Genomic DNA, 24,847 nt, shown 5'->3' on the forward strand with positions numbered 1-24,847 from the left:
ATAATGTTGTTTGTGTAATAATTTTTTTTTAAAGTGGCTTTAAAAATCCCCTTAGGAAAAGACGGGGAAGCAGGGAGAGGAAGATAGGAGGGAGGAGCTCTGCATAAGAGAAATCCAGAGGGGATCTAGAATACAGGGCAACAGTTCCTGCTTGGCCTTCTACCTGGGTGGTCCCAGAGGTTGTGCCCACTTGGCTCCCTGACTTGAGAGGGATCAGGTGGATGGAAGAGTTGCCAAAGTTAGGAAGGCAGTCCATTAGTTGATCATAAAGGATTGAGTGATCTTTGAATTGGGATCATCTGGCTAAGTTGATCATGCTTGCTATTGACGAGATTACAGAGAAATGAGCATTAGTGAGCTGGCCAGAGGGGATCCAGGCAGGCTTCCTGGCGGGTAGTTTGGCACTGTGTATCCAAAGGATGTGCATATCCTCAGAGTCAGCAATCCCACTTCTTAGGACTTATCCTAAACCTAAGGAAATGGTCAAGCCAGGGTGTAAAAATATTTACCTAAGACGTTCCTCATGGAGCTTATAAAAATAACATTTAAACCTCCAGTTTCACCAAAAAGGAACTAGAAACCAAATTTTGGCATAACCATGCAGTGGTATCCTATGGAGCTACACAGAGTACAGACACAAATCTGACGTGGAAAGACACTCACCACATATTAGGTACGAGAAGGCTCCACAGCAAGAGCTAGATGATCCCATTTTTGTAAGACTGTGTGTAAATATGCTCATTTGCATATAAGAATTTCTACAGTTACATACTGGAATCCTGGCGGTGATTCATCTTTGAATCGTGGGATTATAGACTGTATCAGCCAGGGAGGTCTCAATTACGCTGCAGTGACACCCTGAAAACCTACCAGTTTCCAACAAATGGTAATTTCTCACTCCTGCTTGTCTGTTGTGGTCGGCCGCTCCTCTGCCCCCATCTTCACTCCGGGCCCCAGATTGACTGTCTCTACCTGAACATGTCAGGCCTCTGTGGCTGAGGGAGGAGACAGTGGCCCACCCGTGGGCTCTTACAGATGGTGCCAGGCCACTGTCATGGCCCTGCCCAGGTCCAACAGGGCAGGCATATCCTCTCCCGAGGGTGCTCAGGGAGGGGCATTCGAGGAGGGCTAGTAGACATTTCGAACAATTAATACAATCTACCAGGCAGGTTATTTCCCCCTTGTCTTAGTCCATTTGGGCTGCTGTAACAAAAACACCATAGACCGGGTGGCTTAAACAATAACCATTTATTTCTCAGTTCTGGAGACGGGGAAGTCCAAGATCAAGGTGCCGGCAGATCTGGGGTCTGCTGAGGGTCCACTTCCTGGTTTGCAGACGTCCATCTTCTCTCCATGTCTTCATGTGGTGGAAGGGACCAGGGGTCCTCTGGGGCCTCTTTTAGAAAGGCACTAAGGCTCCACCCCCATGACCTAGTCACCGCCCAAAGGTCCCACCTCCTAATATCATCACCTTGGGGATTCGGTTTCCAGGTATGAATTCTTGGGCATGGGGGCCACAAACACTGATTCTACAGCAATCCTATTATTTCAAGTCCTTTTCTTTGCAGCATGTAGTCCTGTCCCAGGAAGTGGATGGTTTAACCGCTGGAGCCTCTTCGGGAGGGAAAACAGAGATACCAAGTCCAGCTACCTGGCACTGGGCAGATACAGCAGCTTCAAGCCTGAGGGTGAGAGGCCAGAAGGCGGTCAGAAATCTGCCTAATTTAAGAGACAGGTTAACTGACCTGTTATAAAATGACGATGTAACAGAAAGTTCTGGATGTCCAGAAGCATCACACCAGGTGGGCTACTTACTCCTCATAGGACTTGAGTCAAGAATCTCAATGTCCCCAAGTGTAAAATGGAAATTAAAATAGCTGCCCCAGGGGCACATGGCTGGCTCAGTCAGCAGAGCATGTGGCTCTCGATGTTGGGGTCTTGAGGTCGAGCCCCACGTTGGGTGTAGAGCCTACTTAAAAAAAATGGTAATAATAAAATAAAATAGTTGTCCTGCCTACTTCACACTGCCCGGTGGGGGATGGGGATGACTCAGTTTAAGGCTTAAAATTGTAATGTTCTTTTTTAAGATTTTATTTATTTGCGAGAGAGACAATGAGAGACAGAGAGCATGAGAGGGAGGAGGGTCAGAGGGAGAAGCAGACTCCCTGCCGAGCAGGGAGCCCGATGCGGGACTCGATCCCGGAACTCCAGGATCATGACCTGAGCCGAAGGCAGCCGCTTAACCAACTGAGCCACCCAGGCGCCCCAAAATTGTAATGTTCTTGCACGTGGAAGGCTTGGTCCTTCGTGTTGTAACCACACACTCACATATTCCATTTCTCCAGCTCCTCTCATCACTTTGTCCCCAGAGTGGCTTCTTGTCCCCTTTTATTTGTGTTCCTGTCCTTTCAGCAGGGCGGGTGAAAAGATGACAACCAAAACCTCACAAGTGAGAAGAACCGCTCTGATGAATGAGCCACGGAAGGCCCGGGACGCAGAGGGAGGCGCCCCACTCCACGGTGTCATGTCAAAAAGTAGCTCTGTCCCCTTGGTCCTCCTGACCTCAGCCCCTCAGGATGGAAGGCAGATGTCAGGGCTTCCCAAACTGGCCTGCTCATTAGAGCTGCTTAGGAAGCATTTTGAAAGCTAGCTGCCTGGGCTCCACCTCCCAGAGATTCTGATTCAGCTGCTGAGGGTGGGACGAGGCTGAGTCACAGAAGGTGATCCGTGCTGCCTGCACTGGGCTCTGGCTCCCGTCCAGGCCCTCTGCGCTGGCCTCGGGAGGTGCCCCAGCAGGGAGGGCCCAGCCATCTCGGGTGGCACGAGCCCCGGCAGCTGGGAGAAACCCGAGCGCACCTAGGTTATCTGATGCTGCACCTGCCCTGGCCCCGTGCTCACTTCTTGAGTATCAAGATCAGGGGAAGGCTCGGGAAGAAAGGCTCCCCCCCAGTAGCACAGCTCACCCTTCCAGCAGCCCCAGGGCCAGAGGGGGCAGGAAAAAACCATATATGCCCTTGCCAGCTCCCAGCCCTTCAGAACCAAATATGCGGCGGCCGCTGCCAGCTTACACTTCCTTAGCCTGCCCGCCCATCTTTACCGATAACCTGGGCCTTTATCTCTTGACACATCTATCAATATGGCAGTGAGTTCCTCGAGGGCTGGGATGGGTCTCATTCATCTCTGCATGCCCTGAGCCAAGCCGAGCACACTATTAGTGCTTGTTGAATATTTCATGAATAAAGGTGATGTAGTAACACTAACCATGTTACCACAAGGTCAAAGAAGGACTGATAAATACACCCACTAGGCACCCAGGGACTGCACGTGCTCCCACATCTGCAGGGTGGAGGGAACCCCATCCTTAGTCACCCAGCCAGAGGCTGAGCTTAGCATGCCCGGATGAGCACCGGAACTAAATTACTTTTGACATCACAGGACCCGTTGATACGACAAGGTAAGAAAGTTACAGAACCTCTGCACAGGAAAATGCCCCTTTCTTTTCTCTCTCTCTCCCTCACCCATCTGTCTCTCTCACATACACACACACCCTGCATACAATTTCTAGGTTAAGAGTTTCAGCCCTTTAAAAAACAAAGGGAAAGCTCTTTTTTTTATGGATGAACGCCAGTTACAAACGTAGACAGGATGTTAGAGGCAGGAGTGAACATTCTGCACCTCCCAATGTAGTCACTGATTTTCGGCAAGGATCAGCAGTGAATGCTAACAACACTGAAGCAAAACGACTGTCAGGGAACAGGGCATCCGTTTGTTCTCACGGTATCACCCCTACTGATAATCTATTCATCTCCAAGGAAAAAATGTACTTGTATGATGGGCAGACTGGGCATCCATCCCCTTAATCAAGTGAGAGTGGGCTGACCTGGCATTATGTACCTTGAGCTACACGATATCTATATGTACTCTTGCCAAAAATATTTTACCTAAGCCCAGTCATTAGCAAACAGATACACCCAGAATACGGGACATTCTGTAAGACAAGTGGCCTTGGCTCTGAAAAATCCACTGTCATAAAAATAAACAAAAAGAAAGGAGGGTTTTTTAAAAAAAGACCAAACAGATGTAATAGCCAAAAGTAAAGCATAAAACGTCACGGGCGCCTGTGTCCCTGCCCCCCTCCCCCGCCCCCAGCCAAGGAACTTTATGGTGTTTTGGAGACATTTGGGGAAATTTGAGAAAGGACTGCACACTACTGCATGAAAGTACACTTTCTCAGGTTGACAGCAGTGCCGTGGCTATATAGGAGAATGTTCTTTTTCTTAGGAGATACAAGCCAAAATGTTTGATGTCTACACCTTTCTTTCAAATGGTGCAGCAAAGAAAAAGAAAGAAAGCGAGCTAGCTAGCTATTCAAAGGCAAAGTAAATGTGGCCAAAATTTAGCAATCAGTAACTCTACAGGCTGAGCACAAAGTCTGGAAACATGGCAATTTTCTTTTTTTTACAGGTCGAAGATGTCCTCGGTGACATTGCAAATACTTGCTCTTCCCAGACTGTACAAACACCCCGCGGCGAAGGCTAGTGCTTTACACCGAACTATGCTTTTAACTTTTCTGTAGGCTTGAAATCTTTCAAAATGGAATGTACAGTGGGGGAAGGAGCCCTCGGCCCTATACTAAGGCTCGGGTCCCCACATCAGGATTCTACCCTCCAGGGAAGGAGGCTGGACAAAAGAGAAGACCAAGGTCAAGGCGGGCTCACTGGGTTTCTTCGGCTGTTTAAATAAAACCGGGCGAACGTTTCTGTAGGTAAAAGGCCAGGGGAAAATTACCAGGCTCTGGGTGTTTCCTGAATTCTCCCCTCCCCTTTTCTCTGCTTAGCTCCCCCCACCTTCACTCTCTCTCGAGGAAAGGGCTGTAGAGGGGAGGGGAGCGGGGGACGCAGGAGGGTCTGTGGGGCTCTGGCACCCGATATAACGTGGTTGCCCAAAGAGAAAGAGTGAGGCCTGCTCTGATCCTTCCCACGGTCCTCAGAGTCCTGCAGGCCGCTGCACTGGATGGACGCACGGGTCCACCAGCACACGTCAGGCTCTCTCTGTCCCTGCCCTATGTCGTAGGGGCTAGAAGCCTGAGAGCTAGAGTTCTCAGAATCTCTTGCCAGCCAGGATTTGCTTTAGAGCCCACTAACAAGAGGCACTTGCAGAAACCATTACTCCTTCTCTGGCGGTGGTGGGTGGCCCTGATGCCAGTTCCCAAACCAGAAATGTCCTCGCATGCGCCTCGCTGTAGCCATGCCCCTGGGGATGCCAAGGCCGGGTAATGACTGGTGCTGAGACGGCACCTGCCAGTGGAGAGCGTCAGTCCCGCCCCCGAAGCCCACCTGGCATGGTCCTGGGACACAGGAGCGTCTGGTCATCCTCCTTGCACAGGGGAGGGGGTTCTCTGCTGCCAGGCCTCTTGGAGTCGAGGCAGGAGGGTCAGCAACAGAGAGTCCAGCACAGCCAGACCCTCCCAGGAACACCGAAGACCCCTGGAAAACCAAGAGGCCTCGGCGTGACCGCCTCGTCTTACCAATTTCAATCCTCGCTGTCCAGCGGTACGAAGCACCCAGCACCCACCGGCCCCTCCTCGTCGGTCCTTTTCCCTCCTGGGCCTGTGGATCTGTAGTCAGGGCTCCCTGGGCCTCCTGGCACTAGGCCCCCGCCCCCCACAACACACCTGTGATCCAGCAGCAACAGGCCCTGAGCCAGCTGTGCCTTCACCTCCCGGCTTGCTCTAAACACGTCCCAGAGGCTCAGCTGGGGCTCAAACTGCTGCCAGTGCTGGGAAACCAGAAGGGTGAGGGGTGCAGAGACCATGGCAGGTAGCTGGCCAGGCTACTCTGGTCCCATGTCTGGGGGTGTGGTAAGGGCAAGGGAGGGTCCGATCTGCACAGGGATCTCTGCAATGACTCATGCACATCTAGAGCCCGGGGACGGGCGGGCTCTAGTGTGGCCCTAGCCCAGGGTCCTCACCACAGTCCGACCCTGCCCACTGTTTCTGCCCATCAGGCCTTGGCTGGGCCAAGGCCAATTTCCAGTTACCCGCCCCAGAGAACCAGGTGTGTGTCTGTGCCCGTGTGCATGCACAGAAGGGAGAGTGATTCAGCAGGACTTAGGAGAAGAAATGGTGTGCCACAGCCCCCCCATCCCCCCTTACCTGGTGAGTGATCCCCACATCTGTACGTAGCCCCATGGCCAAAACTTCCTCTAGCCTGAGAGAACAACCATCAGGGTGTCCTGGAAAGGAGACCTGGGCCTCCCCCCGTTCTTAACACACATACAAGGACATGCAGGATGGGGAGGGAGGGGGCAGGGCAAGGCAGGAAGCAAAGGTGTGCAAGTGGGGACGGCTCTGGGGGTGCAGGCCCCCCTCAGATGCTCACAGCTCCAGCTGGCTCAGGGGGACGCGCCTCCGGGTGCCGTGCCCAAACAGCATCACCTCTTTCATCCAGTTGTCCGGCTCCAGGGTCTGGATCCGAGCCTCCCGGGTGTGGCCCCCAGCCCCCTGGGGCACAAATCGCCCGTGGGCCCCTGGCAACATCAAGCACCACCCCCACTTTAGTAGCAGCCAATGCTGGGTGCTCGCCAGATGTTGAATCAGTGGTTCTCAAGATGTGGTCCCTGGACAAATAGCATCTAATATGCTAGAAATGTAAATCCTTGGGCCCTACTCCAACCAAGCCCGCCCAGTCAGAAATTCTGGACGCGGGGCCCAGCGATCTGCATTTTAACAAGCCCTCCAGGTAATTCTGGTATGCGCTAACAATTGAGAACCACGGTGCCAGGCACCATACCCAGCATCTCAAAATATATATTGAACAGCTCTACAAAGTAGGTATTATTTGTTGCTGCGCTTTATGCAGAAGGAAACAGAGGCTTGGAAAGGTTAATAAGTGGCTCAAGATCACACAGCCGTGACATTCTGCTCCTGAGTCATCCCTTCTTCGGTTCACAGGGGACTCACCCGGCCCAATGCCAAGGTACTGACCGCACTGCCAGTAAGTCCAATTGTGGGTACTGAGCGCCCCCTGCGGGGAGGGAGGGAATAGGCCGTTCAGAGTGAAGAAGGTGGGCCCGTTTCTGCACCTGGTTAGAAGGTCCTAGCTCAGGCCTCGGGAGCAGCCAGCAGAAACCCCCTTCCCCAGAGGGCCACAATTCTCCAGTCCCAGCTTAGCCTGCCTGTTCCCCAACTTCAGCTGTCGGCCCCAGGACTTACATTCCGGGCGAAGTTGGAGACCTCATACTGGCGGAAGCCGGCCTCCCGAAGCATGGCCCGTCCCTCCTGGTACATCTCAGCAGCGAGCTCAGGGTCAGGGGCAGGAAGGGTGCCCCACTGCACCTGGGTGAAGAGTGCGGTGCCCCGCTCCAGGGTCAGCTGGTAGAGGGAGAGGTGGTCGTCACAGCAGCCCAGCAGCGTCCGCAGCTGCCCGAGCCACGGCCCCACCTGCTGGGCCGGCAGCCCCAGCATCAGGTCCACAGACACGCGGCCGGGGAAGAGGCGCCGGGCCTCTGCCAGTGTCTGGAGAGCATCTCTGGCCGAGTGTGTCCGCCCCAGCAGCTGGAGCTCGGTGTCATCCAGGGACTGAGGAGAGAGGGTCAGGTGTAAGCACGGAGGCCAGCTCAGAGGCAGACAGGCACATGTGACCGACCTTACTGAGGACAGGTACACAGGACAGGGCAGGGAGCCGGAACAAGCCACGACCAAGGGTTATGGCTCACTGTGCGCAAAGCGTTTTTTTTTTTTTTTTTAAAGATTTTATTTATTTATTCATGAGAGACAGAGAGAGAGAGGCAGAGGGAGAAGCAGGCTCCCAAGGAGCAGAGAGCCTGATGCGGGACTCGATCCCAGGACCCTGGGATCATGACCTGAGCCGAAGGCAGACGCTTAACCATCTGAGCCACCCAGGCGCCCGTGCAAAGCATTTTTAAACAACGTGTAATGTATCCTTATAATCCTCCGACATTAGCTCTATTTTATAGATAAGAAAACTAAGGTTTAGAAGTGTTAAATGGGGCGCCTGGGTGGCTCAGTGAGTTAAGCGTCTGCCTTGGGCTCAGGTCATGATCCCAGGGTCCTGGGATCCACCCCCTCTCCCCCTCCGCTCATGCTCTCTTGCTTGCGCTCTCTCTCAAATGAATAAAGTCTTAAAAAAAAAGAAAAGAAATGCCAAGTAACTTGCCCAAGGTCATACAAAGTCAGACCTGGAATTTAGGACTGTCTGACTCCAAAGCCGAGAGTGTTTTTAAGTTTTCCTTTTTGAAAAATACTTTAAACCTTTACAAAAATTGAAAGAAGAGTACAATAAAGACCTTCATTTAGATTCACCGAATAACATTTTGCCACATTTGCTTTGTCTCTAAATATACACGTACGTGATTACAATGTTGAATCATGTGGCAGTAAGTTATAGGCCAGCACTGACCAAAAGAATTTTCTGGGATGACAGAGATGTCCTCTATGTGCACTGTCCAATACAGTAGACACTAACCACATGTGGCTATTTAATTTTAAGTTAGTTAAATTTCAGTAATCATATTCCAAGCGTTTACTGACATGTGGTCAATAGTTACTGTACTGGTCACTGCAGATATAGAACATTTTAGTAGAATATGCTAGCCAATGACCAGACGCTAGTGAGCACTTGCAATGTGGTTGCTTTAATGTAATTAACTTAAACACCATACCCTTGTACCCCTAAATACTAAAGTGCACATTTCCTAAGAACAAGGACAATCTCTTACATAACCACAATCCAATTATAGAGTTCAGGAAATGTAACACTGACACACCATTATCTAATACAGAGTCATATTCAAAAGTTGTCCCAATAATGTTCACTGTAGTAACTTCCCCTTGCCACCTGAACCCAGGATCCAACTGGGTCACACATTGCAGTCAGCTCTCATTGTTCCTTTCCCCTCTTTGAGTCTAGATACTCAGCCTTTGTCTTTCATGACATGACATTTTTGAAGAATACAGGCCAGTTTTGAAAACATCTCTTAATAAGTTCTAGAGACTTACTGTACAACACTGTGCTTATAGTTATTAATACCATACCGTACACTAAAAAAATTTGAGGGTACACTGATCTCAGGTTATCTGTTCTTACCACAAAAAAAAGTCTTTTTTTTTTTTTAAAGCTTATTTATTTATTTTTTTATTTAAGTAATCTCTACTGTGGGGCCCAAACTCACGACCCTGAGACCAAGAGTCACACACTCCACTGACTGAGCCAGCCAGGTGCCCCCAAAAAAGTCTTATTTAGATTTTCCTGACGGTTCCTCACAATTAGATTTAGGATATGCATTTGGGGCCAGAATATCTCAGAAATGATGTGTCCTTTTCAGTGTATCCCATCAGAACAAAGCCCTGACCCCAAACTCTATTGTAAGTGGTAGATGTATTAGAAGGGTAGACAATACTGGATATGGATATACCAGGAGTCAACCTGAAAAGAGTATGTTTCTCCCCTACTTAAAAACCTTCAACAAGGGGCACCTGGGTGGCTCAGTTGATTAAGCGACTGCCTTCGGCTCAGGTCATGATCTTGGAGTTCCGGGATCGAGTCCCGCATCCGGCTCCCTGCTCGGCAGGGAGTCTGCTTCTCCCTCTGACCCTCCCCACTCTCATGCTCTATCTCATTCTCTCTCTCAAATAAATAAATAAAATCTTTAAAAAAAAAACAAGCAGCCTTCAACAAGTCCCTTATCACCATGAGGCAAAAAAACCAAACTCCCTAGTATGATGCTCAAGGCTTTTGGGCCCTACATCGCAGCCTTGCCTCCCGCCTCTCCAGTGCCAGAATGACTCATAGCTCCCCAGAACGTGCAAGACTCTTCCATATCCTGTGTCTTTTCCTCCCACACCCTCTCGCCTGTGGAAGTCCTCCTCCTCATCAAAGATCACCTCCTCCAGGAAGGTGTCCAGGATTTCATCAGCCTGAGATGCCCTTCGCGCTGTACTCTGAAAGCCTTTTGTTGAGAGCCCTTTATTGGCAGCCCTCACCATGCTGCAACGATCTGATGACCTGTCTGCCTCCTCCTGTGTCTCCAATCATGTAACAAAAATTTTTGACTGTCTACTCTGTGCCATGCACTATGGTGGGTACTTGGAATACTGCGATTAAAAAAAAAAAAAGGCATGCATGATCCCCGCCTCATGGAGCCTGGGGGCTAGCACGGCAGCAATTAAACACAAGTGTTACCATACACTTTCCAGTGCCTACTGGGCCCTGGCACCCAGAGGAGCTCAATAAATGTTTGCCCAATTAATGAATGTGACCAGAGGAGAGACAGCACTGACGGTCTGGGTGCCCTGGGATGCGGTGGGTGAGATGGGCTACCTGGAGGCCGATGGACAACCTGTTGACCCCTGCAGCCCCAAAAGCTGCCAGCCTGGCTCTGGGGGTCGAAGTGGGGTTGGCCTCCAATGTGACTTCGGAGTCTGCAGGCAGGTGAGCTGCCTGGTCCACCGCCTCCAGGACAGCAGCCACAGTGCTGGGACTGGCCAGACTGGGGGTGCCCCCTCCAAAGAACACAGATTCCACCCTGGGGAAAGAGGGTGGAGAAGATGAGACCTGGGGGAGCCCTCCGGGACGCCTGCACCGGTCCTAGCTGCTCCCTCCAAACAACTTCTAAGACCCCGCCTACAGCCCCAGCACCGACCTCCGCACCCCGCTGAGTCGCAGCAGCGTCTGAGCCTCGGTCACCAGACAGCTCCGCATGGCTGCCTCCTCCACGCCGCGGGGGATGTATTTGTTGAAATTGCAGTAACTGCAGCGCTTCTCACAGTACGGCCACTGGGGGGCAGGGGTGGATGAGCGGGGCGCGGGGTGACCCCAGCGGCCCTCGCCGTTTGCAGGGTTCCGTCTCACACATCCCCATCCCAAAGTCCTCAACAACGGCTACACCATCTAAGCCACACAACCCCCCAGGGCAGGTGAGACAGGGAATATTATGCCCACTTCATTAGGAGAAAACTGAGGCTCCTGAGGAAATCACTCGGTCAAGGTCACCGAACTGGTGAGCACCAGCGACTTCAGGTCTCCGATCCGGGTCGTTTCCTTGCCCGAGGACCGCGTCCCGTCCCAGACCTCGTCTGCGGGCCGGGACAGACGGAGGTGGCTTCACGGCGCGACCAGCCGCCACGTGGGCCCCGCTCCGCCGCCCCCGCCCCCGCCCCACTCACGTGCACGTAAAGCGCCGCGCGCGAGCTCAGGGGCGCACGACTCGAGGGTCCTCTCGCGCCCTCGGCGTGGCGGCGCCTCTGGGCAATTTTGGCCGCTGCCGCCCAGCCGCGGGCTCGGGCCCCGGGGAGCGCCATGGCGCCCGCTGCGGCGGGGAGCGGCCCGGTGCGCCGGGAGATCCAGCCGATACGCGCCCGGGGCGCCCGGGAGTGCGCGGAGCCGGGCCCGCTGGGCCGCCCCCCGGCGGAAGGAAGAGGGGCTGCGTGACCGCCGGCCGCGTGTCCGGACGGGCCGCCTGGGCCCGGGGGCCTCGCTGCTGCGGCGCCACCTGCTGGGCACGGACGCGCTCTCCGCAGCCGCCTGTCGGTCCCTTGCGGGGGGCGGGGGCCCGGTTGTGGGCTGAGCCGCCGTCCTTTTTTCACCCTGTCCGAGGGCGAGCTCCTCGACCCATCCAGGACTTCTTAGTCCGTTCACTCACTTCCTTCACATTTTACGTGCCTGGCTCAGGGCTGGGCACTGGGGACATCTAGGTGCGTAAAACCAGGTCGTAGTACGGGTGCTTAAGACAGGAGAGAGACAAACCAGCAAGAGCGGGCGACAGATCATCAATTCAGCACCTGCTGGATACCAGGGCAGTGTGCTCTGTGCTGTGTGGCCGGTCTGTTACAAGGGCCGTGGAGCCAGTGGGGGAAGGAGAGGGCACCTTGGGCTGGATGTTGAAGGTGCAGAAATTCCCAGGGGGCAGCCGGCTTGGCCAGGAGAGTAAGCTGTTATCTCCTGGGTCAGGCCAACCTGGGCACCTGCTGGGAGAGTCAAAGATGGTGTATGTATGAGAGACGAGGTGCAGGTGAAAGGCTGGAGAAGCAGGCACCTGAAGAACTGTTTGATAAAGTGGAATGACTGTGGGCTTTGGAGCCAGACATCTGGGTTCTAATTCCAGCTGTGTGGCTTTGGGTAAGAATCTGAACCTCTCTGAGTTTCCGGGTCTCACCCTTTGTGAAATTGGGCTAGTGCCTACTTGGCAGGGTTGCTGGGAAAATTTCAAGAGAAAATGTGTATGAAAGCACTTAGCATAGTTTCTGGCACTGGGAGCATCCTAAAAGTAAATTTTCTGAATTTTCTGAAAAGTAAAGAGGAGGCTGCTGCTGGAGGGGGCAGACACACTGGGAGGTACGTATGGAAAGCAGCAGGAAAGCTTTGGCCTCCGTGAACTAGAAACTGATGTGCCTTTTGGAACCCAGCTGTTTTTATTTCTTGCGTCAAGCTCCAGCATGCTAGATCTGGCCCAGCCCATCAAGGAAGCCCCAGGTTCATCTATTTTAAAAAAAAAAAAAAATTGGGTTGGTTTTGGCTTGGGCAGTGGAATAACAGGATGTGGGATGATAGCTAAAGGGTATGGAGTTTCTTTTTAAGGTGATAAAGATGTTTAAAATGGACTTTGGGAAACAAATGTAACATTGTGTGTCAACTATACTTCAATGAAAAAAATTGACTTACGGGTTGATTGCACATATCTATGAACATACTAAAAACCATCAAATAGGATACTTTTAATGGGTGAATTGGATGGTATGTGCAATTTTATCTTAATAAAGCATTTATTGTTTTGGGGCGCCTGGGTGGCTCAGATGGTTAAGCGTCTGCCTTCAGCTCAGGTCATGATCTCAGGGTCCTGGGATCGAGTCCCGCATCGGGCTCCCTGCTCCTTGGGAGCCTGCTTCTCCCTCTGCCTCTCTCTCTCTCTGTCTCTCTGTCTCTCATGAATGAATAAATAAAAATCTTTAAAAAAAAATAAAGCATTTATTGTTTTAAAGATTTAATTTATTTGAAAGAGTGAAAGAGAGAGCATGCACAAGTTGGGGGGGAAGGGCAGAGGGAGAGGGAGAAGCAGACTCCCCGCTGAGCAGGGAGCCCAATGCGGGGCTGAATCCCAGGACCCCAGATCGTGACCTGAGCTGAAGGCAGATGCTTAACTGACTGAGCCACCCAGGAGCCCCAGCTTTTATTGTTTTAAAAGGAATACTTCTTGCTGGACTAATCTGACAACAATGTGAAAAAGCAATGAGTATACCTTCAAAAAAAGAATTGGGTTGGTATCTCAAAGGGATCGAATGAGGATTAAATTAAGTAGATAATGCACGCCAAAGTGCTTAGCACTATCGTGACAAGGAATGCGAGGTCTGAAAGTGCCTCGTCCTTTCTCCATCCCAGAGCGGCTGCCAAGAGAGCACGCCAGCAAGAGACGAACCAAAGAAAACAGAGAAGCTCTTTATGCCAAATCACAAAGACAGACGGGAGTGTGGGGGAAGGGCAGGGAGGGCCTGGGAGGACCCCCAGTCCCTTATTCACAGGTTTAGATGTTGTTCCATCTGCTCTCGAAGTTTGAATTTCTGGATCTAGAGGAAAAAGAACAGAGTGAGAGCCAGGCTCGGGGCCTCTGCCAGCAACAGTGACCAGCTGGCTTGGTTTGCCTGAGACTGGGGAGTTTTTTAGGGTAAAGCCAGGAAAGTTTGGGACAAACAGGGATGAGCTACTTGGTCACCCTACTGCCAGCCTCTGGACAGACTCTTTTGCCCACTGCTGAGGGAGGCATAGGTGGGGCCACCTAGGCCTTCTGGGAACCTAGGACCCCAGGCCACCCTGCCCCTCTCTGGTCCCTTTACACACCTTTCCTGAGACGGTGAGGGGGTAGTTTGTGACAAACACGACATATCGGGGAATCTTGAAGTGGGAGATCTGCAGACCAGAGGGAGATAAAGCGTGAGGCTGGGCGAGGTCATAGGTTTAGGGAGATGGGGTGCAGGTGAAACCTGGGACAGTGGGACCGTGGGCGGGCTGGCTGGCAGGGAAAGGGGGCTGAAGAACGAAATAACATCAGCTTGGGGCGGGTTGAGGCTCCCACCTTCCCTTTGCAGAAAGCCTTGATCTCCTCCTCCGTAGTCTTTTCTCCCTTCTTCAGGCGAATGCAGGCACAGACTTCCTCCCCCATCCGGTCATCCTTCACTCCCACCACCTTCCCGAGCCAGAGACATGTATTAGATACTGCCACGCCCATCCCCGGTTCCTGTTCCTGGGGACTCACCTGGGCTGGGTGCCTCACCTGCACTTCCTGCACCTGCGGGTGTGTGTGGAAGAAGTCCTCGAGCTCCGCGGGGTAGATATTCTCGCCGCCCCGGATGATCATATCCTTGGAGCGACCGACGATCTTGCAGAAGCCCTGCTTGTCCATCACGGCTATGTCTCTGTGAGGAAAGCCCAGGAATGGCCTCTCACCTCTGCTTCCTCTGACTGGCTTGCTCCCTTATTCGTCAAACATTTATTGAGCACCTACTGTGTGTCTCGCACTGCTCTAGAGTCTGGGGGATATGGCACGAACAAGACATTCTGTAGATACGCTTTTCATGGAGGGTTTCTTTTTTTTTTTAATCAATCGGGTCTCAGTTCAAACATGTCCACCTTACAGAGGCTTTCTCTGATCACCCCCCCCAGTCTAAGAGAAGTGCCCCTCTTCACCACTGCCACTTTCTTTCCTCTGACCCTATTTGACTGTCTTCATGGTGTTTAGACAGGCGGAGAGTAAGAGCAGGACTCTCCTCCTCTTGTCTCCCCTCGGACCGCCAGTGTCCAGAACTAGCGCTGGCCCTGGGAGGCGCATGATGAGAACGTGTTCAAGGGACAGATGAGTGAGTCTTGGCTCCGATTTTGCAGACACCGTTCTCCCTGTTGTAGTTTAATGTTTCCAGCTCAGCTTCAGGCCACCCGGCCCCAGCCCACCCCCGCCGGCCCCACCCTCTCCGAGGCTGCCTCCTCACCCTGTCCGATACCACTTGTCCTGTCCAATCGTCTCCTCGGTCTTCTGGGGCTCGCCCCAGTAGCCCAGCATGACGCAGTACCCTCGGATGCACAGCTCTCCGGGCGTGTTCAGCTCCACCAGCGTCCCTGTCTTCATGTTCACAATCTGGGCCTGGGACGAGAGCAGCCTCAGGCTGGGGCCTCCTGCCTCACCTCAGGAGGGAGGGGGGGCCCTCGGGGATGGGGGTGGGAGCAGGAGTTTTGCTTTTCCATCCCCTGGCTCTGCCCATCCTGATCCAGGGAAGGGGGCGGATCCCCCAGCAGCCAGACACGTGAGCTGGGCTGGAAGAAGGGTGCAGGCAAGGAGGTGGGCAGGGGAGGAGGGGGCGGCCGCTGGTGCAGTGGACGAGGCCTGTGGAGGGCCAGGCCAGCTGAAGAATTACAAACTCTGCAGAAGAGAAGGGAGTCTCCTCTTATTTCCCATCAAGCAGTGACTAAGGAGGCCAGGGAGCTGGCGTGGCAGGGCCATGGGGACAGGAGAAGGCAGAGAGGCAGAGTCGGAGAGCCCTAGCACAGAAAGGAGCCACAGCCAACGTGCAAGGAAAGCCTGGTCTGTGTGCCTTGGGGGGCTGCATCTGGGAAATGGGGCGAACTCTGCTTGCCCCTGTCTACCTCGCAGGTGGGCACCCCGGCGAGTGGCAGTGAGACTGTAAGACACCTGGGAAGGGGCTAATGCCACTGCACCCTCGCCCCATGGAGCGGGGCAGGAGCCGTCCGCCCCAGGATGGTGGCGAGCCTCCAGGGAAGGGCTGCGTGGGCAGTGACCCCAGAAGGGCCAGGGCACGAGGAGGCAGGGGAAACCAGGTGCAGGCTGGCATCAAGCACCCGTGTTGGGGCAGGCAAGCAGCCACAGCTGGGAATTTCAGAGGGAGAGATGCTCTGGGTCAGCGTTCAAGGTGCAAGGGGCCCTCCGAGGGACGGGCTGCTTGGGAAATGGAGTGTTTATGCCAAGCAAACAGAGGAGCTCTGCGGAAGGCGGGACGGAGCAGGGGGTAGGCTATGGGAGAGAAAGAGCTATGTAGGAAAAATCTCTGCTCTGGCTCCTCTTTGAGGCTGTCCTGGCTGCCCTGAGACAGACAGTGGGGCTTGGCAAAAACACACCTCAGACAGGAAGGGAGGCTGCAGGGTTCAGCCGGCCGCTGCTCACGGCCAGTGCCCAGCTCTTCCCTCTCAGGCCTCAGCCCACGGAAAAAGCCCCAGGCCAGGCCCAAGGACGACCCCGCTGCTGGGCTGCTGGGGGCCTCTCAGCACCTCGAGGGAATGTACGGCTCTCTAATTGAAGGCAATAAACGTCCCCAGGGAATGGACCCAAGTTGAGTGATAGGAGGTGGGGTCTGAAGGGCTGGGGCTGGGGCTGACCTCTGTGTGAGGCATAATTCTGCCCACACTTTCTGCCTTCCGCTCCACAGTGTCCTCGGTGAAGTTCATGAAGGTCACAGGACTATTCTCAGTGGTTCCGTAAGCCACCTAGAGGATTGGGGGAGGGTGTTTGGAGGGAGCCCCGGGGCTGCAGAGGGGAGGGCGAGCTACCCTGGGGGAATGGGAAGGGACCCAGGAGAAAGTGGAAGGCAGCTGAGTGGTGGGAACTGAGGCATTTGGGCAGAGGGCAGGGGTCCTGAGGCAGAGGCCCTGGGGTGCTGAGCTGACTAGCTCAACTAGCAGGGTCCCAAGGTCTGAATTAAAATTGAGAGCAGGGAAGCCATTCTTTTCCAGCCAGCGCTGTTTCCCTGCTTCCTGGACCAGCCACATACCCGAGCCTGTGGTTCCCTGTGTTACCGATGCCCTTGCGTTCACTCCCTCAGCCCCAGGCGGTCTTAGCACCCTCTTCCTGATCTCAGACCACAACATCCCCTGCCCCTCCCTTCCAAACTAAAGGTCTCATAAACTTGATGAGAAAGCCAGCCCACCTGGGCCCAGCTGGGAAATGTACAGATACAACCCACCCACCCACCCGAAACCTGGGATCAATGCCTGGCCTTGGGGTGGGTGATCCCCAAGCTTTGGAGAGTTTCCTGTAAATTTACCTCCATCAAAATGCAAAATGTAGCCAAAGCAAGGGTTTAAAAGCCAGTGGCACCCTCACCACCTAACACTCCTAGTGGTTGGAACATCCTGAGCAACAGAAAACCAGAAGCCAGCCTTGGAGGAGCCTTAAATACCACCAGGGAATGTTCTGAGCCAACTATGACCCCCCTCTAGAGGCAATGGGTGAAAGGAGCTTGGAGAGGGACTAGCTCCTGATCAGCAAAGACAACAGACCTTTGTCCACCCTCCACCCCACCCCCAGTTTCCTCTGTGTTAGCTGGCACACTGCTGGGGGCTAGCCCCGCCCCTCCCCCTCTCAAACACAGACAACAACCCCTGCTGGGCAACCCAGATCTCAGACCCTGCCTGCCTCCCTTCCCCTTTCCACAGGAATCCGGACACCGTGGCTGGCAAGTGGACACACAGAGATCTGGTCAGCCGCGCCAGGACTGCCCACAGGACCAGAGCCAACCAGGGCTGGTCCCTGGTAGCCAGGACCTGACACCGCCCCCCCCCCCCCATAGTCCTGGGGCCACTGCCCAGGTGTGGCCTCTGCCAAGTACAGCTTGGCGCCACTCTGGCCGCCACCCTGAGAGACCCCTCAGGGGCAGGTCTTGACCACTGGGGGTGGGGGATGAGGAGATGAAGATATTTTAGGGAGATGACGGGTGGGGAGAGGGGTGGGAAGGGGGGAGATGGTGCGACTGTGCTCTTTCAGTTGTCCCACTCGGGGCCTGTGGTCGTCAGGTGTGTCTGTGAGTTCTGCGGGTCGTCCCCCACTCCCCGCCCCTGTTCCCACATTTCTGGTTAGCCCTCAACCGTGAAAAACCGGGACAGGAGTGCCGGGGCCAGAAACTCAAGCCCGGGGCAGGGAGAGGGGGGCGGAGGAGCAGCCCCTGCGACGACGGGGAAGGAGCGCTCATCTCCTTAGGGTTGGCCCGCTGTCCAGCCGGAAGGGGGAGCCCGCCGCCAGCGCGGCTCTCACGCTCGGCGGGCGCCGCACAACGGTGCCATTAAAGCGCCGCCGGCCGGCCGACCGCGGCGAGACTTGCGTCCGGCCGTCCGGCCCCGCTTCCTCCCTCCCCGGGGCCAGGGCGCCGCGCCGAGTGTGCGGGGGGTGGGGGTGGGGGGGCGGTGGCATGGGGGCGCGAACTTGTGCAAACAAGTAAGTTCGGGAACGCCTCCCTCTCCGGTGTAAACTCGGGGCTCTGGAGGCACCCGTACGTCCAGCCCCCAAAGGATGGGGAAAGGAGGTGGGGGATCGGGAGGGAGGCAGGATCGGAGCGCAGGGAGAAAGGGGGCCGGGGCTCCGGGACGAGGCCCCGGGGAGTCACGGCCCCGGGGGCCCCCGCACGGTCCCCAGCTGGGGGCAGGGCCCCACCCCTCCCCGTCGAGGGCGGGGGCGCATCTCTGGGCGGGAGGGAGTTAAGCCCGGTGGCCTGGATGCTCCACGTAGGAGCTGGCTCCAGCTGCCGGCTGCGGTCAGGGCCACCGTATAAAGAGGGCGGGAGCCCGGAGCGCCGGGAACTTGCCGCTGCCCGCGCCCCGCCGCCGCTGCCCCCCAGGCCCCGGCCCCAGGTGTCCCAGCCATGGCCCGTCCGATGCTCTTGCTCAGTCTCGGCCTCCTGGCCGGCCTCCTGCCGGCACTGGCCGCCTGCCCCCAGAACTGCCACTGCCACGGCGACCTGCAGCACGTCATCTGCGACAAGGTGGGGCTGCAGAAGATCCCCAAGGTGTCAGAGAAGACCAAGCTGCTCAACCTGCAGCGCAACAACTTCCCGGTGCTGGCCGCCAACTCGTTTCGGGCCATGCCAAACCTCGTGTCCCTGCACCTGCAGCGCTGCCAGACCCGCGAGGTGGCGGCCGGCGCCTTCCGCGGCCTCAAGAAGCTCATCTACCTGTACCTGTCCCACAACGACATCCGCGTGCTGCGCGCCGGCGCCTTCGACGACCTGACCGAGCTCACCTACCTCTACCTGGACCACAACAAGGTGACCGAGCTGCCCCGGGGGCTGCTCTCCCCGCTGGTCAACCTCTTCATCCTGCAGCTCAACAACAACAAGATCCGCGAGCTGCGCGCTGGCGCCTTCCAGGGCGCCAAGGACCTGCGCTGGCTCTACCTCTCTGAAAATGCACTCAGTTCGCTGCAGCCCGGCGCTCTGGACGACGTGGAGAACCTCGCCAAGTTCCACCTGGACAGGAACCAGCTGTCCAGCTACCCCTCGGCGGCTCTCAGCAAGCTGCGGGTGGTGGAGGAGCTGAAGCTGTCCCACAACCCCCTGAAAAGCATTCCTGACAGTGCCTTCCAGTCTTTCGGCAGATACCTGGAGACCCTCTGGCTGGACAACACCAACCTGGAGAAGGTGAGCTGCTGGCCGCAGGGCTCTGCCCTGGCTCCTCTTCGGCCTCGAGGCGCCGCGGGTCCGGGGCCACGGCTGGGCACCATCCCTTCTCCCCTAAAATTGCTTCTGTCTCTCTGGCTAGCTCCAAGGTGAGGAGCTCTGCCACCTCTGTCCCTCATCTTGCCTCATCCGCACCCTAAAGCCTGCCCTGCTGTCCCTGTCCCTAGTCTAAGCCACTGCCCTCCGAGGCTTCCCACTTATAGACGGAGCTGGGGCTGCCCTGGCCCCAGCGATGGCCCCTAGGAGGCATGTCCAGTGCTCCCGAACCCCCTGCTGTGGGCAGGAGCCCCCTCTTCCTGTTGGGCCGTCCATCCCTCCTCTGCTGTATTTTTCCTGTCTCCAGTAAACCTACCACCCCATAAAGGAAGGTTTGTTTATTGAGAAGTTTTCCAGAGGAGCTGGGCAAATCAGGCCCACAAAGAGACCCTGTTCTTGGTGGGGGGGGGGGGGGTCCATGTGTGCTGAGGTGGGGTGGGGGGCTGGGGGGTGAGGGGAAAGCAAACAGCCGAGGAAGAAGACCTCCTCCATGTCCCCCAGAGGCCCTGGCGAATGTCCTCCCTCTTCCCCAGCTCACACACATCCACACCGCACTGCATTCCCAGGTCCATTTCAGCTGAGTGGGGCCCAGGAACCAGGGGCTTCCCCAGGTTGCAGGGAGGGCACTCAGGGGCTCCATGAAGGGGCAAAGGCGAGAGCCACATAGCACTGTCAGCCTTTGGCACAAGACTCCAGGTGTCTCCCCACGGGGAAGACTGGCTGTGCCTCACTATCCCCCAGACCACTGATGGCCCTTTGCCCACCCTGGTCACCAGACCCATCTCCCGGCTGCAGCCTTGCTCAGTCCTTTCTGCGCTGTGATACCCAGATGGGGCTGCCCGGGGTTGGGGCGGAATCCCTCCTCGGGACTGGAAAATCACTCTGTGTACAGGGGCTTCGGCCAGGAGGTTTGGGTGGGGACCAGGGCAAGGTGTAGAAGACCGTCATCAGAACAGTCTGGTTCCAGGGAACTTCACACCCCTCCCTGAGCCACAGGCACAAGGATGAGGGCAGAACCATACCTGGATGGCAGCCAACCTTTGTCTAGGGGGGGTGGTGGAGCCCACCCGTCTTCAGCCCCGGGCCCCTCCAGAGATAAAGTCAGAGTTCCCTGTGGCCCACCAGTGCCAGAGTGGCCTTTTAGTGGGGAGCAGGGACTGATCTGGGGCAGGGGAGGCCAGGCAGGACTGTGATGCCGGGGCCAAGATGTGGGCACCAAAAGAATGTTTCCTCTGGAGCCATCCAGCCTGGCCAAAGGCTCCACCAAGGAGGCTCCACAAATAGCCTCTGGCAAGCAGTGAGGACAGAGCTGGGGGAAGTCCCAGGACCCTGGGGCTGCGGGGAGCCTGGGCCCATTGCCCACCCCACCAAACACTGACCAGCTTCACCGGGTGCCAACTCGGGCCGCTGGAGCCCAACTCTGGCTGCCTCCCCGGTCCCAGTGTTTGTGCAGGGAGCGTGGTGCCAGGGGAAGAGGAGCTGGGTGTGGTCCTGCCGCTACTGTTTACTTGCTAGTGTGACCCTGGGCAGGAGACTTGACAACCCCCTCCCGCCCCCCCCTCCCCCCGCCCCATCTGCATTTTGGAAATACAAGCACCTATCTCAGTAGGATCAGATCATCTGAGACAACCTAGTCACGCTGAAACTCCTCAAGGAGCCACTGACCTCTGGGACCATAGGGCTGGGAGAGGCTGGACCCTGGGGCTGGGGGGGCTCACTCCTGTCTGCCTCACTCCCCAGTTCTCGGACGGTGCCTTCCTGGGTGTGACCACACTGAAACACGTCCATCTGGAGAACAACCGCTTGAACCAGCTGCCCTCCAACTTCCCCTTTGACAGCCTAGAGACCCTCACCCTCACCAACAACCCCTGGAAATGTACCTGCCAGCTCCGGGGTCTTCGGAGGTGAGAACAGCCCCCTGCAGCCCCCCAGAATGCGCTCTCATGGGACGAAGCGGAGATACCCTGGCCCCGCATGGAGACATCAGGGCCATATGTCCTAGATCTGCTACCTAGTAGGTGTGGGAGCCTAGGAGTTTGTCACACGAAGATGACGGTTCCAGGCCATCCTAGAGATAAGTCCATCCTGGCCCCCTGGCTCGCTGTCCCCTCCCTGGGCACTCCCACATCTCTCCCCCAAGCCCAGCGACTCTCTGTCTCTCTAGGTGGCTGGAAGCCAAGACTTCCCGCCCTGATGCCACTTGTGCCTCGCCCGCCAAGTTCAAAGGCCAGCATATCCGTGACACGGACGCCTTCCGCGGCTGCAAGTTCCCCACTAAGAGGTCCAAGAAAGCCGGCCGCCATTAAACAGGTGGGGGACGGGTGGGCAGGTCCCCCATTCCCTTCTTGGGGATTCTAGCAAGGGAGGAGAGTGTCCCCACACAGGGGCATGCAGACCCTCCGTTTGTGTAGGGAGAGGAAGGGGAGGACAGGGGCTCGCCTTCTAAAGGGGAAAATGACACTGCCCGGGACTCCCACCATTCTCGGCCAGCCTTGTCTGGGTTGTTGGACTCCTGACACCGAACTTTGCCTCACCACAGGTCCTGACCCAGCCGGTCCTGGTGACTGGCCTCTGCCTTCAGCTGGAGAAACTACTGACCTTCCCACCTCTGACCCCCACCTTCTCCCCACAGCCTCTGCTGGCGCACAGAGCTGTCCACATCTAGACACGTCCTGGCAGGGGGACTCGGGCGCTCCAGCACGAACCCAGCTCCACCTCCTGGTGAGAGCTCCATCACGCCTGGCCCCACCGCCATGGCTCCTCTCAGAGACGCTGTTGCCAAGACCCCAAGTCCTTCAGAACTAGAACAGGGTAGCCATCAGGATGGCCACCCTTCCAGAATCCTCTTTCCCTCTGCTCCCCTTACCTTGCCATTTGGAAACAAACATCAGATCCTTGCCCCACCCTTTGCTTCCAGAAACAGTCTTGAGCCCATACCCCAACTCCGCCAGCCCCCCAGCCCCCACCTGCCAGGACACTCTAGCAGGACACTGGTGCTTTGCCGCATACACTCCCGTGCTGCACTTCTTTCCCAGATTTTCATAAATATAAATTTATGTATATGTAATATTTACTCCCCTGTCACCTATTTCTTTTTTTTTTTTTAAGATTTTATTTATTTATTTTTGCAAGAGAGAGAGTGAGCGAGCATGCATGAGCAGGGAGAGGGGCAGAGGGGGAAGCAGACTCCCCGCAGAGCAGGGAGCCCGATGCAGGACTCGATCCCGGGACCCCGGGATCCTGACCTGAGCCCAAGGCAGATGCTTAACTGATGGAGCCACCCAGGTGCCCCCTGTCACCTATTTCTATGATTGGCCAGCTGCCAATGAGGTCAGACTTTCTGACATCTGCTTTCTGGAATGAGGGCCAGCTGAGAGGGTCTTCCTTGGAGATCTGGTCTGAGCTCCTCCCCACACCCACCAGTTCGCACCCCAGCGCGGCCTGCCCCCTGCCCACAGCCCCAGCCCAGCCTCCGTCCACTCACCACCAGCTCCTTCATGTTCAGCTTGTCAATGATGGCTCGGATCAGCTCTGGGGGTGCAGGGGACCCAGCAATCACACCTGAATCAGAGAGAGGACTGACGCAGCTCCCCACTTCTCCAGGCCCAGTGGACCCCCTTCACCTGCAGCTCCTTCTAGAGAAGAACATTCCCCTCTAATCCTGGACTTATTCCTACACCTGGCAACTGGCCTTGGGCTGGTGTCCAGGGACACTGAGGATTTGCCTCCCTCCCACCCACTTTTCTACAGTGAGCTTTTTGCCCCCTAAATAAAGGACTGGGCACATATCTAGCTCAGCAATCCTGGCCTGGCCACCCTTGGCCCTATCCTACCTCCACGCATGGCCGAGATGTCATAACTGGAGAAGTCTGGCTGGTTCAGAATGTCCACAAACATTGTGGGGGTGCCATACAGTAAGGAGCCTCTGTGTAAGGTGGGGGGGTGTGTCTCAAAATCAGGCTTGGAAGGGGAAGGGAACTCCCTCTTCTCACCCATCCCACCCTGAACCTGCAGTAAGGGCCAAGGCTGCATATATGGGAAACAAGGAGAAGCTCTTTGGAGGCAGGAACTGGTCCTCCCATGGGAGTCTCCCACTACCCCTGGTCTCCATTTCTCTGGGCTGAAGGGAGGAGACAACTCCAAAAGGGATCAGGGCCCAGGAGTGAGGAATAGGAGGGTCTCATCAGCCCCTGGGGGGGCTGCCCACTGATGCCCACCTCTCTTTGCTGATGGCCTCCAGCGCCTTCTTGCCATCAAAGGTCGGAGAGGATAGGATGAGGGTGGCGCCATACATCATGCTCACCATTGTGCCCCCCACAGAACCCAGGCAGTGGTACAAGGGGCTGGGCACGACCATCCGTGATTCCTCCGGCGTCTGGGGTTGGAGGCGGGAAGCCGGTTCTATCCTGGAGCCCAAAGCCCCAGGGGCCAGTTCGTCTAGCCAGCAGGGGGAGCCCAACAAGACCCTCCCCCCCTCCCCGCCCCCTGCAGGGCCTGGGCTAGGCCCCTCACCTTCAGGTGCATCCTCAGCCTTTCCCCTATCAGGTTGGAGTTGTTGACAATGTTGTAGTGGGAGAGGGTGGCCCCCTTGGGTCTGCCTGTCGTGCCCTGATAAGACAAGCAGGTGATGCTTGGCCTCCTGCTCCCCATCTCCTTCCCTGCTCTGGGCCCCTGTGTGGGAGAGCCCTGGAAGAGGGCGTCAGGAGACGGGGACTACTGCCCCAGATCCATTCATTCACTGAACACGTGTTCGCAAAGGTTTAGCATGCGCCTGCACGGTGCCGGGTGTTAGGATCCAGAGGTGTGGAAGGTAAGGTCTCTGTCCTTATGCCACTCATAAGGTTGCTCAGAGGACTCTGTGGCCCACCAGCAGATTCCCACTCTGGGCCTCAGTTTCCTCATCTGCTAAATGAGGAGGCAGATCTATCAGCTCTGGCCTGTGGTGCCAGTGCATCCAGCCCTGGGCTGAGGATGAGAAGGCGAGGGGTGGGGGGCATGTGACAAGGACACCAGTGGCTGATGTGTTCCAGAGCACAGAGGATAGCTAGGGCCAGCCCCAGGAGGAGGGTGTCTGCACTCCGGACCTCCTTGGTCTTGGGCAAGGGTCACAGGGGTGGGCAGGGGGTGGCATGCCAGCCTGGAGACCTCTGCCCTACCGAGGTGAACTGGATGTTGATGGGGTCATGGCAGGACAGGAACTGCTGCTTGTACCGGAGCTGGGCCAGATGCTGCTCTTTGCCTCCAGAGGCCACCACCTCATCCAGGAGCAAGGTTCCCGGCAGAGGGTCATCCACCGAGATGACCGTGGTCAGGTCTGGGAGCCTGGCGGTTGGGAGGGTAGAGAGAGTC

At 56.0% G+C, this 24,847-nt stretch overlaps 3 protein-coding genes across 38 annotated transcripts in view; 1 reads left to right on the top strand and 2 right to left on the bottom strand.

Annotated features, from left to right (window-relative positions):
• Window positions 1-1,229: 1,229 nt before the first annotated feature.
• On the bottom strand, window positions 1,230-12,838 carry RSAD1 (radical S-adenosyl methionine domain containing 1). 19 transcript variants are annotated; one of them, XM_064582207.1, is made up of 11 exons: window positions 11,186-12,801; window positions 10,663-10,796; window positions 10,341-10,545; window positions 7,442-7,579; window positions 7,214-7,336; window positions 6,962-7,025; window positions 6,381-6,528; window positions 6,155-6,209; window positions 5,337-5,486; window positions 1,816-1,969; window positions 1,230-1,682 (listed from the first exon to the last, which is right to left on the bottom strand). In XM_064582207.1, the coding sequence occupies exons 1-11, from the start codon at window positions 11,318-11,320 to the stop codon at window positions 1,648-1,650; spliced, it is 1,341 nt and encodes a 446-aa protein (XP_064438277.1). In that variant the 5' UTR covers window positions 11,321-12,801; the 3' UTR covers window positions 1,230-1,647. The 19 variants fall into 19 exon arrangements, 15 of the variants coding, with proteins under 15 accessions (XP_064438277.1, XP_064438276.1, XP_064438275.1 ...); XR_010408380.1 differs by lacking the exon at window positions 1,816-1,969 and adding an exon at window positions 5,675-5,778 and having other exon boundaries at window positions 6,962-7,083; window positions 7,214-7,579; window positions 11,186-12,795; XM_064582206.1 differs by lacking the exon at window positions 6,155-6,209 and having other exon boundaries at window positions 6,962-7,083; window positions 11,186-12,809.
• Window positions 12,839-13,435: 597 nt separating this feature from the next.
• Window positions 13,436-24,847, bottom strand: part of ACSF2 (acyl-CoA synthetase family member 2) — a 34,021-nt gene continuing 22,609 nt past the window's right edge. For 14 of the 17 annotated variants that reach the window (XM_064582191.1, XM_045889120.3, XM_045889122.3 and 11 more), the window contains 11 exons: window positions 24,655-24,820; window positions 24,011-24,106; window positions 23,716-23,873; window positions 23,332-23,423; window positions 22,983-23,059; window positions 16,395-16,502; window positions 14,996-15,147; window positions 14,284-14,425; window positions 14,086-14,196; window positions 13,851-13,919; window positions 13,436-13,579 (listed from right to left, as the gene is read on the bottom strand). In XM_064582191.1, coding sequence (XP_064438261.1) covers window positions 13,529-13,579; window positions 13,851-13,919; window positions 14,086-14,196; window positions 14,284-14,425; window positions 14,996-15,147; window positions 16,395-16,502; window positions 22,983-23,059; window positions 23,332-23,423; window positions 23,716-23,873; window positions 24,011-24,106; window positions 24,655-24,820 — 1,222 coding nt within the window. In that variant the 3' untranslated portion in view covers window positions 13,436-13,528. The other 3 variants (XM_045889123.3, XM_064582190.1, XM_064582194.1) reach the window with 3 other exon arrangements.
• Window positions 18,196-22,569, top strand: CHAD (chondroadherin). 2 transcript variants are annotated; one of them, XM_045889135.3, is made up of 4 exons: window positions 18,196-19,423; window positions 21,239-21,402; window positions 21,663-21,808; window positions 22,131-22,569. In XM_045889135.3, exons 1-3 carry the CDS (start codon window positions 18,650-18,652, stop codon window positions 21,802-21,804), a joined length of 1,080 nt encoding a protein of 359 aa, XP_045745091.2. In that variant the 5' UTR covers window positions 18,196-18,649; the 3' UTR covers window positions 21,805-21,808; window positions 22,131-22,569. The 2 variants fall into 2 exon arrangements, with proteins under 2 accessions (XP_045745091.2, XP_045745090.2); XM_045889134.3 differs by having other exon boundaries at window positions 18,198-19,423; window positions 22,038-22,569.

This window comes from Mirounga angustirostris, unplaced genomic scaffold (assembly GCF_029215605.1).
Source record: "Mirounga angustirostris isolate CCGP_5_RB_7025 unplaced genomic scaffold, mMirAng1.0.hap1 SCAF_17, whole genome shotgun sequence".
NCBI lineage: Eukaryota > Metazoa > Chordata > Mammalia > Carnivora > Phocidae > Mirounga > Mirounga angustirostris.